At 50.5% G+C, this 16,672-nt stretch overlaps 1 protein-coding gene across 1 annotated transcript in view; it reads right to left on the minus strand.

The window, feature by feature from the left end:
• Positions 1-16,672, minus strand: part of LOC134354605 (EH domain-containing protein 2-like) — a 79,526-nt gene that overhangs the window by 58,428 nt on the left and 4,426 nt on the right. Inside the window, exon 2 of the mRNA XM_063063602.1 lies at positions 4,193-4,290. Within this exon, the coding sequence (XP_062919672.1) occupies positions 4,193-4,290 (98 nt within the window). The remainder of the gene's footprint in view (positions 1-4,192; positions 4,291-16,672) is intronic.

The following is a 16,672-nucleotide window of genomic DNA, read 5'->3' on the forward strand; positions in this document are numbered from 1 at the left end:
TATGTCATTGGTACCTATATGTACCACGACCTCTGGCTCCTCACCCTCCCACTTCATCTTGGACACAATCAGAAATATCCCGGACCCTGGCACCAGGGAGGCAAACTACCATCCGGGTGTCTGGACTGCGTCCACAGAATCGCCTATCTGACCCCCTTACTATCGAGTCCCCTATCACAACTGCCCTCCTCTTCCTTGCCCTACCCTTCTGAGCTACAGGGCCGGACTCTGTGCCGGAGGCACGGCCACTGTCGCTTCCCCCGGGTAAGCTGTCCCCCCCAACAGTACTCAAACAGGAGTACCTGTTGTTAAGGGGCACAGCCACCGGGGTACTCCCTATTACCTGACTCTTCCCCTTCCCCCTCCTAGCCGTGACCCACTTGTCTGCCTCCCGTGGCCCCGGCGTGACCACCTGCCTGCATCTCCACTCTATCACCTCCTCACTCTCCCTGACCAGACGAAGGTCATCGAGCTGCAGCTCCAGTTCCGTAACGCGGTCCCTTAGGAGCTGCATCTCGATGCACTTGGCGCAGATGTAGACGTCCGGGAGGCTTGGAGACTCCTGGGCCTCCCACATCTGACACCGAGAACAGCAAACTGCCCTCACACTCATACTGCCCCTCTCCTCAAATAGCAACAGAAAATGAATGCCAAACCTTCCTCGCCTCGCCCGTTTCCGCCTAAGCCCGTTGAGCCGAAGCCCTTAAGCCTTCACTCTGCTCCTGGCTCACTCCGCTGCCCGCAAACTACGCTGCCCGCTCTATGAGGCTCTGTTCCTTTTAAATCTGCCGCGCTGCACAGCACGACGTCACACGCCTGCGCAGTCCCGCAAATAGTAAACCATAAATAGTTAAACAGTAATATGTAAATTATGCCAGGAAATAAGTCCAGGACCAGCCTATTGGCTCAGGGTGTCTGACCCTCCAAGGGAGGAGTTGTAAAGTTTGATGGCCGCAGGCAGGAATGACTTCCTATGACGCTCTGTGCTGCATCTTGGTGGAATGAGTCTCTGGCTGAATGTACTCCTGTGCCCACCCAGTACATTATGTAGTGGATGGGAGACATTGTCCAAGATGGCATGCAACTTGGACAGCATCCTCTTTTCAGACACCACCGTCAGAGAGTCCAGTTCCATCCCCACAACATCACTGGCCTTACAAATGAGTTTGTTGATTCTGCTGGTGTCTGCTACCCTCTGCCAGGAAACTTTGTCATAAACCATAAGACCATAAAGACATAGGAGCAGAATTAGGCCATTTGGCCCATCAGGTCTGTTCTGCCATTTCATCATGGCTGATCCCAGATCCCATTCAACCCCATACACCTGCCCTCTCACCATAACCTTTGATGCCCCAGCCAATCAGAAATCTAATGACTTCCGTGATAAATATACCCACGGTCTTGGGCTCCACAGCAGTCCGTGGCAGAGCATTCCACAGATTCACCACTCTTTGGCTTAAAAAAACTCCTCCTTGCTTCTATTCTAAAAGGTCACCCTCTCAATTTTTGAGGCTGTGCCCTTTAGTTCTGGATACCCCCACCATAGGAAGCATCCTCTCCATATCCAACTTATCCAGTCCTTTCAACATTCGGTAGGTTTCAATGAGATCTGCACACATTCATCTAAAACCTAGTGAGTACAGGCCCAATGTTGCCAGATGCCTCGCATATGTTAACCCCTTCATTCTCATGAACCTCCTTTTGAATCTTCTCCAATGTCAGCACATCTTTTCTTAGATAAGGGGTCCAAAACTGCTCACTATACTCCAAGTGAGGCCTCACCAGTGCCTTATAAAGCCTCAACATCTCATCTTTGCATTTATATTCAAGTCCTCTTGAAATGAATGCCAACATCACAAAAAGATCAATAAATGGGGAACATGGGATTGCTCTGTGAGCTGGAAAGAACATGTTGGCCAAATGTTCTCCTGAGGAAGTATGAAAAATGTATGAATCTTTTCTGCAAATGTTGCCCTAATCAGATTTTGAGCCAAAGGACATCATATCATTACCATTGCTGCCCTTTCCATTACTAAACACATCCTACAATATGTGGAAATACATATGTAACTTTTGTAAAATGTAATGTGACAAAATGGAACCTATGAAATCGCAAGGTGCTTTGCTGGTTTGGATGAGAGACTTACAAGTCTGTGTTTTTTGACAGGAAGCTGTGTGTTCTTCTTTTATGTCAGGAGATTGGTTTTATTGCTTGGCACTCTGAATTGTTGTAGTTGCTGTATATTAGAAGACGTAGCTGAACGGTACATGACAAATACTACGACAAACAGTTTAGCCAATAATAGTGATTAACACAATCATTCACACGCACTAAATTAAGTTAAAGTGTTCCCATCGCTGTCAGGAATGCGGTGCCCACCGACCCTGGAATACCTTCACAGTTCTCGACGACACCAGAGGAGTTGGACTGGGGAGGGTTTGTGTCCGTTTGTATGTGAAAATAAAGTCCTGCCTGTGTGGTCTGCCTTGAGTGTGATTAACCAAGCCCCACATTCTGCACGCAGCTGGACGACTGATCCAGCTGCCTGCTGTGTCCACCTGGGGAACTGAAAGCCCCTGGAACACGCCAACTAGACTGACACAGGCACTCTAATTTCCTCTAACAAGGCCTGAACTTCCCAGTCTTAGCAGGGGCTCCAGCTTCTGGTAATTCTCCCCCTTTCCCCTACCCTCTTTTTCATTTGCCCACTCGGCCTCCTCCTTCTCCTCACCCTCCCTGGTTCCCCTCCTCCTCCGCTTTCTGCCACGGTCCACTCTCCTCTCCTATCAGATTCCATCTTCTTCGGCCCTTTACCTTTTCCACCTATCACGATCCAGCTTCTTACTTCATCCCCCTTCCCTCATCCACCTGGTCTCACTTATCACCTAGTTTGTCCTCCTTCCCTTCCCTTCCCTTCTTATTCTGGCACTTTTCCCCTTCCCATTCCCCAATAATACACAGAGAACGCGGCAGGAACTGAACAGGTCAGGCAGCATGGAGAGGAATAAAATGTCGACATGATGCGAGACCCTACATCAGTCTTCATCCTGGAGAAGGGGCTCGGCCCAAATCATCAACAGTTTTTTCATTTCCATAGATGCTGCCTGACCTGCTGAGTTCCTCCAGCACTTTGTGTGTGTTGCTCCGGATTTCCAGCATCTGCAGAACTTCTTATGTTGATAAGAGGCTCCATCTGCTGCCCCGGGTGCGTGGTGTGTCTGGAGTGAGACTCCCGTCTCTCCCTCCCTTCAGTAGCTGAGATTGTGACATTTTCTCCACAGGCCCCCACAACCCTGAAATCCATCAATCCCTCTGAAGAATTCAGTCTGAGCAGGTTCCACTCTCAATGGAGAGACCGACAACCCCTTTTGCCTGCTTCCTTTTCAACACCAACTATACCTTGGCTCCTAAATCTGTTCAGATCCCTCACTATGCAGCTCCCAGAGAGCCTGTGATTTGTGGCTGTTCCAGGGGCCCCACAGCGACTGTGCCTCAGACATAGCTCATGAGTTGGAAGATATCTTGGGACATCCTGAGGTCAGGAATAACAATCCAGGTCTTCAGCACAAAATGCTGGAGGAACTCAGCAGGTCAGGCATAATTGATGGAAATGAATAAACAGTCGACATTTTGGACCAAGACCCTTCATCCATCCAGGTAGGACTTGTTGCAGGGTTCATTCCTCTCCAAAGACAGTGTGGAGGGAGCTTCACTCTGTCTCTGACCGCAAGAGTGTGTGATGGGACAGTGTGGAGGGAGCTTCGCTCTGTGTCTGACCCTGGGAGTGTATGACGGACGGTGCGGAGGAAGTTTCACTGTGTCTCTGACCCTGGGTGTGTTTTGGGATGGTGCAGAGGGAGTTTTCACTCCGTGAATGACCCCAAGAGCGTGTGGTGGGGCGGTGTGGAAGGAGCTTCGCTCTGTATCTGACGGGGGTGTGTGACGGGAAAGTGCGGACACAGCTTCCCTCCGTTCAGGTGAGTCCCCAACACTGAATCGCAGGATTCTCCTTCACCCGTCAGCAGTGGGATAGCGACTGAAACCGCTGAGCCATTGGGTCAGGATTCTCCTTCACCCGTCAGCAGTGGGATAGCGACTGAAACCGCTGAGCCATTGGGTCAGGATTCTCCTTCACCCGTAGGCAGTGGGATAGCGACTGAAACCGCTGAGCCATTGGGCCAGCTTCCTTACCTCTGCTCACCCTCTGCTTGGCTCCCGACAGAATCCCCGGGGTGTCGATGATGCTGATGCTCTCCAGCACCTTGTTGGGCAGCTGGGCACACGTTAACCTGTGAGAAAGGAGATCACAGACGATAGATCAGCGTAATCCGGCGGGGAATCAAATGTGTCAGCGAGCTGCGGCTGAGGCTCGAGTGGCTCTCTGAGCCGTGGAGGGAGTGAAGGGCCGCGGGCTGGGGAGGAGGAACTCAGCAGGTCAGGCAGCATCTGTGGAAAAGAGCACAGTCAACGCTTCGGGCCAAAACCCTTCGGCAGGTTCCAATCATTAACCAGGGTTCGATTCCCGCCATTGCTTGTAAGGATTTGTACGTTCTCTCCGTGACTGTGTGAATTTACTCCGGGTGATCTGGTTTCCTCCCACAGTCCAAAAACCGACCGGTTAGCATGTTAGTAAGTTGTACACGTGCTTTGTTTGTGCTGATATGTGAGTGGTGACACTTACGGGCTGCCCCCAGCACATCCTTGGACTGTGCTTGTTGTTGATGCGAAAAACACATTTCACTGTAAGTTTCAATGTACATGTGACAAATAAATCTAATCTGATCTTTAAAAGTATTTATCAGGAGCCTAATTAGTGTGGAATGATACCGTCCCGACTGTACTCAGAGCGAACAAAGACACCAGTACATATTTCTGTAAAACACACACAAACACGCACACACACAATGCTGGAGGAACTCAGCAGGCCAAGGCCAGGCAGCATCGATAAAGAGGAAGAAAGAGTCGACATCTCGGGCTGAGACAACCGCAGCATTGTCGTTGGGTTTGGAGGTTTGTGTGCCTTGATGACCTAGAGAGTGATGTTGGCTGGAGTCAGGGCTTTATGTTTTGGCTCTTGGTAGGGTCACCCATGCCAAACAGGTCAAAGGGTAGAGGCCAGACTAAGCGTGGTCCACCGGTCCTCCAGGTTCGGGGATGCAGCTCAGGGCTAACAACCCTGACTGGTCAAACAAAATTGTTATAGAAACAGCAATGAAGAATCCTTCTCCATCTGAGTGCGATGGTATTTCTGAGTCTCCACCCGGGACTTGCATGACTGACAGTAGTGAAAACCAACAGGAAGCTACTGACACGATGAAGGAAGCCCTGAACACCACCAGAGACAGAGGACCTTCATTGCTGCCCTAAACAACAACATGCAGTAAGTTTCAGGGCGAGACCTTTCATCAGGACTGTTTCAGCACAATAACATGTCTGAATGTCCATGATCCAGGTGTGACCCTGAATCACATCTGGAGATATTAGGATATTAGATCTGGAGATACTGGGTTTCTTCCCCCAGTCCAAAGACATACCAGTTGGGGTTAATTGGACATTATAGATTAGGCGAGGGTTAAATCCAGGCATTGCTGGGTGGCGTGACTTGAAGGGCCAGAAGGGGCTGTTTCACGCTGTGTCACAGTAAATTTTTCAAAAAGTGAGGTAGTGTTCATGGTCCATTGTCCATTAGAGGTGGGAGGTGGGGAATTACGAGTTGGTTGGTAGGTCTGAGGTTTTGGGGTTGAGGACTAGAGAGTTGGGTTGAGATTGGAGAACAGGCTTGATGAAATTGAGAGAGGTTGGGAGGTAAGGGATTGGGTGGGACTGTAGTGGGGGGCTAGAGATTGTAAATAGATTTGACTGCGAGGGATTTTACAAGGAAGCATCATTGAGACAGCAGCTCAAGGAGATCAGTTACCCCGAGCATCAGAACAAACCCTGAGTGGAGGTCCCTCTTCGGCTGGTCACCATCTTTACAACAATGCCCATCACGACCTGAATGCGTTAAAGCAGTGAACAGTTTCATGGATGCAAACACGAGGAAATCTCCGGATGCTGGAATTTCAAGCAACACACATCAAAGTTGCTGGTGAACGCAGCAGGCCAGGCAGCATCTCTAGGAAGAGGTACAGTCGATGTTTCGGGCCGAGACCCTTCGTCAGGACTAACTGAAGGAAGAGCTAGTAAGAGATTTGAAAGTGGGAGGGGGAGGGGGAGATCCAAAATGACAGGAGAAGACAGGAGAAGACAGGAGGGGGAGGGATGGAGCCAAGAGCTGGACAGGTGATTGGCAAAAGGGATATGAGAGGATCATGGGACAGAAGGCCCAGGGAGAAGGAAAGAGGGAGGGGGGGAAAAACCGTGAGGATGGGCAAGGGGTATAGTCAGAGGGACAGAGGGAGAAAAAGGAGAGAGCGAAAATGAATGTGTATATATAAATAAATAAATAACCGATGGGGTATGAGGGGGAGGTGGGGCATTAGCAGAAGTTTGAGAAGTCAATGTTCATGCCATCAGGTTTCACGGAGATGTTTACCTTCCATTGAAGGTTGCCTCAAATCTAAACTCCTCCAGTTAACTCGATGTGAAGGTTGGGCCTGAGATGAGTTACCATGGTTGGAGGACATGTCCTCAGGACTGAGGAGGGGTGAAGTCCCTCACTGCCCGTCCTGCCTCTTGGTGGCCCGTATCCCACGCTATAAAGGTTCCTCGGTGAAAACCACTAACGTTAGGACTATCTGTTCCCACAGCCACCGTCTCCAAGTCTTAGCAAAGACCCATTACAAGGGTTGCCAGAAGAACATTCTTGGCATAGCAGTGGCTGTAAATGTTTTGATATCAGACTGATTCTGCATTCTTGACTAATAAGGCAATCTCCTGCCCCAGCACAGGCCAGCATACATTGCCATGATCCGCTTTTTCAGCGTTCCGGATTTTTCTCACAGACGTACCAACAGCCAGATAGCAAAGTCTTCAGAAGCCATCACCAACCGCCTACAGTTAATTTTGTTTAACATGTCTTCCCTGAGACTGGCAGCTACTGACAGACTTTATAGAGGTGTACAAGAGGCATAGATCGAGTGGACAGCCAGAGACATTTTCCTAGAGCAGAAATGCCTCATACAAGGAGGTATAATTTTAAGGTGATTGGAGGACAATACAGGAGGGGGATGTCGGAAGTAAATTTCTCTCGGAGAGTGGTGGGTGTGTGGGACACCCTGCCAGGGGTGGTGGTAGAGGCAGATACGTGAGGGGCATTTAAGAAACTCTTAGATAGGCACATGGATGATAGAAAAATGGAGAGTTACGTGGAAGGGAAGGGTTAGATTGATCTTGGAGTAGATTGAAGGGTCAGTACAACATTGTGGGCCAAACGGCCTGTGCTGTGCTGTTCTCTACGAGGTTTCCTCGCCTCTGCGCTGAACTACGTTGAATTACATAGGGGACTCCCTTTGTGGACTTTGGTTCAGAACGCTATTTGCTTGCAGTTATTGTGTGCCTGATTTTTTTTCTTTGCATATTGGGTGTTTGATGTGTTTTTTTAATGTGTTCTTCTGGGTTTCTTTGTTTTGAGGCTGCCTGGAAGATGAATCTCAAGGTTGTATAAAGTATACATACTTTGATAATAAATGTACTTTGCACTTTCTTGTGCAGGCTGCACACAGGCAAGTGGGTGTCGGGAGCTTTTGCAAAGCAGCAGGAGACACAGCACGGCAGTCACATATAGTCCGGACCAGGCAGCTGCAGCAGATGATCTTCTCTAAAGGGTCGCGGAGAACCCTGCCGGGTTTCCTATAGGAACAAAAGAGTTCCATTCCTACAGCACTCTCGGACCTCTTAGGACGTACAAGGGGTTTCACGGCCAAAGGCTGAAAGTGGTAGATCTGGGTTTGACTCCAGCGTTGAGTTTGTTGAAAATGATGGGACAGCTTTCGAATGATACGGTCCAGGTGCAGGTAGATGGGATTAGGCAGAAGACCAGCTTAGCATGGGTTAAATGGGCCAAAGGGCTTGTGTTGGCACTGTAATGCTCTATGACTCTAAAGGATTGCAGTCACTTCTCAGACCTCGAGGTCGTGGATGACTTGCTAGGTGCTGACAGGACCCACAGACTCCATGAGGAAGAGGGTAGCTGACAGGGTGGTTAGGGAAGGGGATAGCTGACAGGGTGGTTAGGGAAGGGGATAGTTGGGAGGGTGGTTAGGGAAGGGGATAGTTGGCAGGGTGGTTAGGGAAGGGGATAGTTGGGAGGGTGGTTAGGGAAGGGGATAGCTGGCAGGGTGGTTAGGGAAGGGGATAGCTGGCAGGGTGGTTAGGGAAGGGGATAGTTGGCAAGGTGGTTAGGGAAGGGGATAGTTGGCAGGGTGGTTAGGGAAGGGGATAGCTGGCAGGGTGGTTAGGGAAGGGGATAGCTGGTAGGGTGGTTAGGGAAGGGGATAGTTGGGAGGGTGGTTAGGGAAGGGGATAGTTGGCAAGGTGGTTAGGGAAGGGGATAGCTGGCAGGGTGGTTAGGGAAGGGGATAGCTGGCAGGGTGGTTAGGGAAGGGGATAGCTGGCAGGGTGGTTAGGGAAGGGGATAGCTGGCAAGGTGGTTAGGGAAGGGGATAGCTGGCAGGGTGGTTAGGGAAGGGGATAGCTGGCATGGTTGTTTGGGAAGGGGATAGCTGGCAGGGTGGTTAGGGAAGGGGATAGTTGGCAGGGTGGTTAGGGAAGGGGATAGTTGGCAGGGTGGTTAAGGAAGGGGATAGTTGGCAAGGTGGTTAGGGAAGGGGATAGCTGCCAGGGTGGTTAGGGAAGGGGATAGTTGGCAGGGTGGTTAGGGAAGGGGATAGCTGGCAGGGTGGTTAGGGAAGGGGATAGTTGGCAAGGTGGTTAGGGAAGGGGATAGTTGGCAGGGTGGTTAGGGAAGGGGATAGTTGGGAGGGTGGTTAGGGAAGGGGATAGCTGGCAGGGTGGTTAGGGAAGGGGATAGTTGGCAGGGTGGTTAGGGAAGGGGATAGTTGGGAGGGTGGTTAGGGAAGGGGATAGCTGGCAGGGTGGTTAGGGAAGGGGATAGCTGGCAGGGTGGTTAGGGAAGGGGATAGTTGGGAGGGTGGTTAGGGAAGGGGATAGTTGGGAGGGTGGTTAGGGAAGGGGATAGCTGGCAGGGTGGTTAGGGAAGGGGATAGCTGGCAGGGTGGTTTGGGAAGGGGATAGTTGGCAGGGTGGTTAGGGAAGGGGATAGCTGGCAGGGTGGTTAGGGAAGGGGATAGTTGGGAGGGTGGTTAGGGAAGGGGATAGTTGGGAGGGTGGTTAGGGAAGGGGATAGCTGGCAGGGTGGTTAGGGAAGGGGATAGTTGGCAGGGTGGTTAGGGAAGGGGATAGCTGGCATGGTTGTTTGGGAAGGGGATAGCTGGCATGGTTGTTTGGGAAGGGGATAGCTGCCAGGGTGGTTAGGGAAGGGGATAGTTGGGAGGGTGGTTAGGGAAGGGGATAGTTGGCAAGGTGGTTAGGGAAGGGGATAGTTGGCAGGGTGGTTAGGGAAGGGGATAGCTGGCAGGGTGGTTAGGGAAGGGGATAGTTGGGAGGGTGGTTAGGGAAGGGGATAGCTGGCAGGGTGGTTAGGGAAGGGGATAGTTGGGAGGGTGGTTAGGGAAGGGGATAGTTGGCAGGGTGGTTAGGGAAGGGGATAGCTGGCAGGGTGGTTAGGGAAGGGGATAGTTGGCAAGGTGGTTAGGGAAGGGGATAGTTGGCAGGGTGGTTAGGGAAGGGGATAGTTGGGAGGGTGGTTAGGGAAGGGGATAGCTGGCAGGGTGGTTAGGGAAGGGGATAGTTGGCAGGGTGGTTAGGGAAGGGGATAGTTGGGAGGGTGGTTAGGGAAGGGGATAGCTGGCAGGGTGGCTAGGGAAGGGGATAGTTGGGAGGGTGGTTAGGGAAGGGGATAGTTGGGAGGGTGGTTAGGGAAGGGGATAGCTGGCAGGGTGGTTTGGGAAGGGGATAGTTGGCAGGGTGGTTAGGGAAGGGGATAGCTGGCAGGGTGGTTAGGGAAGGGGATAGTTGGGAGGGTGGTTAGGGAAGGGGATAGTTGGGAGGGTGGTTAGGGAAGGGGATAGCTGGCAGGGTGGTTAGGGAAGGGGATAGTTGGGAGGGTGGTTAGGGAAGGGGATAGTTGGGAGGGTGGTTAGGGAAGGGGATAGCTGGCAGGGTGGTTAGGGAAGGGGATAGCTGGCAGGGTGGTTAGGGAAGGGGATAGCTGGCAGGGTGGTTAGGGAAGGGGATAGCTGGCAGGTTGGTTAGGGAAGAGGGTAGCTGGCAGGGTGGTTAGGGAAGAGGCAAAAATCTCTCTTACACAGGACGTCTGCATACACAGAGCACGCGGACCCGAGGTTCTCAGTGTTCTGGTTCCTCCCAAGTCTGACCTGGGCTTTGCCACGATCCTCAAACCCCTTTCTCCATCTGTCTGATAATCTCCTCTTGTGGCAGGACTTGGGAACAGAGGACACAAGGTCAAGCATCTGGAGGTCCCCATGGTCACAGACTGTGGAGGGAGCGCAGGTACCAAATGGTCACCGGCCACAGATGCCACTGTGACTTCCGGCCAGAGGAGATGGTTTCCCCGGAGCACCACACACCTCCTGAACGCTGGGGGTCTTCCTGAACCCTGAACCCTGAACCCTGGGGGTCTACCCGAACCCAGTTGAGGAATTCTAGCCAGGGAACCAAGAGGAACTGTAGCACAGGTCAGCATGGTAGCGTAGTGTAGCTGTCAGCATAACGCTTTGCAATGATAGCCATCAGACAAATCAGTTTCAAATCCTGCTGCTGTCTATAAGAACAGCGTGACCACGTGGATGGCGGTATGGTAGCACAGAGGTCAGCATGACGCCTTACAGTACAGGTGTCCCTGGTTCAATTCCCACCGCTGCCTGTAAGGAGTTTGTATGTTCTCCGCGTGACTGCGTGGTTTTCCTGCGGGTGCCCCGATCAGACCAGGGTTAAAACGGGCAGCACGGCTCTAAGGGCCTGAAGGGCAAGTTCTGCACTGTATCCAGATAACATTTTCCTCCGGGTGCTCCGGTTTCCTCCCACGTTGGCGTGTTCTGCTGGCGCCAGAAACATGGCAACACTTGCGGGCTGCCCCCAGCACATCCTCCGACTGTGTTGGTTGTTGATGCAAACGTCACATTTTGAAGTTTCGATATACCGCACGTGTATGTACGTTGTGACCAATAAAGATGATCCATTTCTATAGCAACAAGTCGAGGAACCATTTGAGCTGTGTTGCTCAGCAATCCCCGATTTTAACCCTAGTCTAATTACAAGACAACTTTACTAACCGATACATCTTTGTACTGTGGGAGGAAACACAAGGAACAGAAACTTGCTTACACAGGACGGTGGATTTGAACTCTAAACTCCCGCAATGGGCAATCCCAAGCAGTACTGCGCAGCACTAACCGCTACGCTGAATTGGCGCGCCCAAGCTTTAACCTGACCTACAGTACCTGGGGGTGCTGGACAGAACCGGTCCAGCTGCTTCTCTACAGAGGCTGGTGGCCACTATGGTCTAGCCTCCTGCCTCGCTTGCCAAGATCCTGAGTTAGCTGGAGGGCAACAGGGAGGTTCAGGACTCTGCTGAGGTTTGGGAGATCGGCCGTCAGTCACCCGTGAGTGTCTGTACTTGGGAGGCACCCCTCTACCTTCAGCCTCTGCAGAGACCCCTGTCCGCTGAGCACCCTCCCAGACAGCGAGGGTAGCTGACACTTCCCCCCCAGGGACAATGCCGCCCAGACCAACACAACTCTCAGTGGACAGCACTGGATGTGTACGGCAGCTTTCCGGAGTCTGGGAGATGGTCAAAATTCAAAGTAAATTTAATTTTAAAATTACCTATATGTCACCATTCAGTTTTTTGTCGGCATTTATAGTTGATACAAAGAAATAAAACAGAACTAATGAAAATCTACACACAAAGAACCAATGTGCAAAGACAACACATTGTGCAAATACAAAATGAAAATTTAAAAAACATAATAAATAAATAATACTGAGAACATGAGTTGTAGTCCTTGAAAGTGAGTCTATAGATTGTAAAATCAGTTCAGTGTTGAGGTGAGTGAAGTTATCCACACTGGTTCAGGAGCCTGATGGTTGTAGGGTAATAACTGTTCCTGAACCTGGTGGTGTGGGACCTGAGGCTCATTGTGGTGGGTGAAGTTATCCACACTGGTTCAGGAGCCTGATGGTTGTGGGGTGATAACTGTTCCTGAACCTGGTGGTGTGGGACCTGAGGCTCATTGAGGTGGGTGAAGTTATCCACACTGGTTCAGGAGCCTGATGGTTGTGGGGTAATAACTGCTCCTGAACCTGGTGGTGTGGGACCTGAGGCTCATTGTGGTGAGTGAAGTTATCCACACTGGTTCAGGGAGCCTGATGGTCGTGGGGTAATAACTGTTCCTGAACCTGGTGGTGTGGGACCTGAGGCTCAGTGTGGTGAGTGAAGTTATCCACACTGGTTCAGGAGCCTGATGGTCGTGGGGTAATAACTGTTCCTGAACCTGGTGGTGTGGGACCTGAGGCTCAGTGTGGTGAGTGAAGTTATCCACACTGGTTCAGGAGCCTGATGGTCGTGGGGTAATAACTGTTCCTGAACCTGGTGGTGTGGGACCTGAGGCTCATTGTGGTGAGTGAAGTTATCCACACTGGTTCAGGAGCCTGATGGTTGTGGGGTAATAACTGTTCCTGAACCTGGTGGTGTGGGACCTGAGGTTCATTGTGGTGAGTGAAGTTATCCACACTGGTTCAGGAGCCTGATGGTTGTGGGGTAATAACTGTTCCTGAACCTGGTGGTGTGGGACCTGAGGCTCCTGTACCCGATGGTCACCCTCTCCACTTCCAGTCAGGGCAATTCCTGCCACTGGGGGGAGGGGCTCGGTCACTGAGGTGGCCAGGTGAAGGGATGGACCGGTCAGAAGAAAGATTAAAGACTTAAGATTTAAAATTAGCTCATTAACTGATATCTCATTTTAATACAAACACCAATCTTTCTATCTTGGATTTTTTTTCTCTCTTTCAGGGTTCTTTTGAAGACCCTGACCTGGAGTTACACTCTGACTTCAGTTCTTTGCGGGAATGGGACCCACTCTTGGGGCCTCACGACCGACCACTTCTTGATAGCCAAGGATGCGGCCTGGAATACTAGCGCTAGCGCGACTTCAGGGTTCTGGATTTTCCGCGGCTCTGGGGACGTGCTGATTCTAGGCCGGTGCCCCTGACAGAGACGTTGCAAGAGAACACGGAACCTCGGGAGAAGCGGGTTAGCTGCCGGGGGCTGTGGGGGCCGACTCTCTGGGCGCAGACCTCGGAAAAAGCCGCACAACAGACTTTTAACATCGTAAATCAGAGATGTTTGTTATGTCTCCCCTCTCGCTGTGAAATGGCGACACCTCTAGAGAAAGAGAATGTGGTATTAAAGGGTGAACGAGTCGTTTCTGGGGTACTACAAGTCTGTGTCTTTATTGATGCTTTACTGCACTCGGTGGAGGGGGCTGATGCTTTTTTGCGGGCGGGGGGTAATTGACTTGCTGCTGCTTGTGTGTGGGAGGGAGGAGCTGGGGGGGGCTTTGGGGTTCTAACGTTTAACTGTCATTCATCCTCTGGTGCACTCCTCTGTTTTTGTGGATGTTTGCGAAGAAAAAGAATTTCAGGATGTGTATTGTATACATTTCTCTGGTATAAAATGTTCCTGTTGAAACCTACTGAGGTCCTGATGAAGGGTCTCAGCCTGAACCTGTCGACCGCTTCTCCCCCTTCATAGAACGGCTGAGTTCCTCCAGTGTTTTTTGTGTGTGTGTGTGTGTGTGTGTGTGTGTGTGTGTGTGTGTGTGTGTGTGTCTATGTGTGCGTGTGCGTGCGTGTGTGTGTGCGCGCGCATTGCTCAGAACTTCCAGTGTCACAAACACAAAATCCTCTTGTGTTTCAACCTTTCTGATGAACGGTGGTTAATTGCTGTTTGTCACAACACAGTTGGAGGCCACTCAGTCCATCATATCCAGTTTGTATCCTAGTGGAGCAGTTCAATCAGCCCCTTGTGTTCCTTAGGCTGAAAGTAGACCCTTTCCAACCCAACCCTCACGCACACACCCCGCACCACGTCACCACTCTCAGCTCTGATCAAATGCAAATATTCGCCTTTTCATCTCTCAACTGCCGAAGCACCTTCTGAGAACGTCTTCCGGCGGAGCAGGGGAGGCTGTGAGGAGCTGCCTAAACTCTGGAGAGTGGAAGCGAGGGAGCGATCATTTCCAACCGCACGAGCAATTATTAATGGAAAACAGAGGCCAAGGTGAATTTCTGCTAAGCGCAGCCTGAGATCATTGCGGGACCTGTTTCAACAAGAACTTTCAAAGTGCATAAATATTTGAAATGGGAAAAAAAGAGTCAGTTAACAACAAAAAAAGGGAAGGGCATAATTGTCAGCTCTCGTGAGGGGCTGACTTGTCTGCCGTGCTGTGGTATTCAGTAACTCTCTTCTATAAATGGTTGTATAAAACCCCACTTGAGGAGCATTAGCTTCTGGCAATGCTGTCTGTGTGCGAATACTGAGTCTCTAAAACTTTCGCAGATGTACTGTGCAGAGCATTCTGACAGGCTGCGTTACCGTCATGTGTGCGGGGGCGGTGGGGGGCGGCTACTGCACAGGATTCTAAAGGTGTAGAATTAGGACCCCTATCACGCAGGTCGTGCCCTCTTCTCATTGCTACTATCGAGGAGGAGGTACAGGAACCTGAAGACACACACTCAACAATTCAGGAACGGCTTCTCCCCCTCGGCCATCGATTTCTGATTGGACATTGAACCCATGAACACTACCTCACTTTTTTCTCTTTTTGCACTACTTAACTATTTAATATACTTATATACTTACTGTAATCGATTTTTTTCTATATTTATCATGTATTGCTTGTACTGCAAAGTTAACAAATTTCACAACATATGCCGGTGATACTAAACCTGATTCTGATTTGGTCTCATCTCGTCAAGGCTGGCCTGAGAAACACTTTCACCGAGCTTCTTAGAGTCATGGAATCGTGCAGCAAAGAAACAGGCCCTTCGGCCCACCTGGTTCATTCTAACCAAACAACACAAGGGATTCTGCGGATGCTGGCATTCCAGAGTAACACACACAAACTACTGGAGGAACTCAGCTGATCAGGCAGCATCTTCAGAGGGGAATAAAGAGCTGACATGATGAAGGGTCTTGGCCCAAGACATCTTCATTGATGCTGCCTGACCTGCTGAGCTCCTCCAGCATTTTTTTGTGCATTATCTTGGGCAGCAAGTGTATCTCTCACCACCCCACCAAGCTGGAAAAATTTTCCTGTGATTGGCCCATATGCTTACAAACCAAAGATTCCCAAGCTGGGTCCATGGACCACTCGGTTAATGGTATTGGTCCATGGCATAAAAAAGGTTGGGAACCTCTGCTCTAAGCTGAGTACTGTACCTAGCCTTGAGTCATAGAACAGCACAGCACAAACACAGGCCCTTTGGCCCATCTAGTCCATGCCAAACCATTTAAGCTGCCTACTCCCATCAACCTGCACCGGGACAGTAGCCCCTCCAAATCCCTATCATGCATGTACCTATCCAAAATTCGCTTAAAAGTTTAGATTATGAAGACACGCAGTCCTCTTTTATTGTCATATAGTAATGCATGCATTAAGAAATGATACACTGTTAAAATCGAGCTCACGTGCACCACTTGCACTGGCAACTCGTTCCACACTCTCACCACCCTCTGAGTGAAGACGTTTACCCTCACGTTCCCCTTAAACTTTTCACCTTTAAACCCATGGGCACTAGTCCCACCCAACCTCAGTGGGAAAAGCATGCCTGCAATTACCCTATCTATACCCCAAATATCCCCTCAAACTGCTATGTTCCAGGGTATAAACCTGGCCCTATTTACATTTCTCCTGTAGGTAGGTGACTGAAACCTCATACGACACACCAAATTAGGCAACTCCACCACCTGTCTAATTGCCCTTGTGCTTGCCTCAGCAGCTCACTCCACATACGGCCCTACCTCTGTGGGGGGGAAAAAACTGCCTCTCTTCCCCTCTCACCTTTGACCTGTGCCCTCTCACTCTCCCCGGTGACCAAAGGAAATGCTTCAAAGCTAACATCAAAATCAGCCTGAAGATATCCAACATTACATCTCAAAACTGGGCAGGTGTTGCACTCAATAGATACACCAGTTCAAGAGGGAGCTGTGAGCTGTGAGCAGCCTCGGCATTACCAAAGAGAACAAGCAGCAGCTGAGAAGGGAGAGACTGGACAACCAAAGACCCAAACACTAACCACGGCCACCACTCACTCTTGACCAGTGTGGCGCAGTGTCCAGGCTGGAGCCAGTGCTGCCCCCCAGTGTTCACTCCGCAGAAGACAAGCTGCACTGTAGTCGACTGCAGATTTCTGCGGCATTCGTGGACTCAGGATTTTATTTTGCGCGACTGCATTTTACTGATCTCATACATGTGTTTGCTATCTTGTATGTGCTACGTGTGCTTTGTGCTGTGTGTGAATGTTGGTATTGTGTTTTGTACCTTGGCCCCAGAGTAGCTGTCTCGTTTGGCTGTATTCATGTAGGGTTGAATGCCAATTAAACTTGAATTGAATTGAATTATATGG

Source organism: Mobula hypostoma, chromosome 12, assembly GCF_963921235.1.
Source record: "Mobula hypostoma chromosome 12, sMobHyp1.1, whole genome shotgun sequence".
Classification (NCBI taxonomy): Eukaryota; Metazoa; Chordata; class Chondrichthyes; order Myliobatiformes; family Myliobatidae; genus Mobula; species Mobula hypostoma.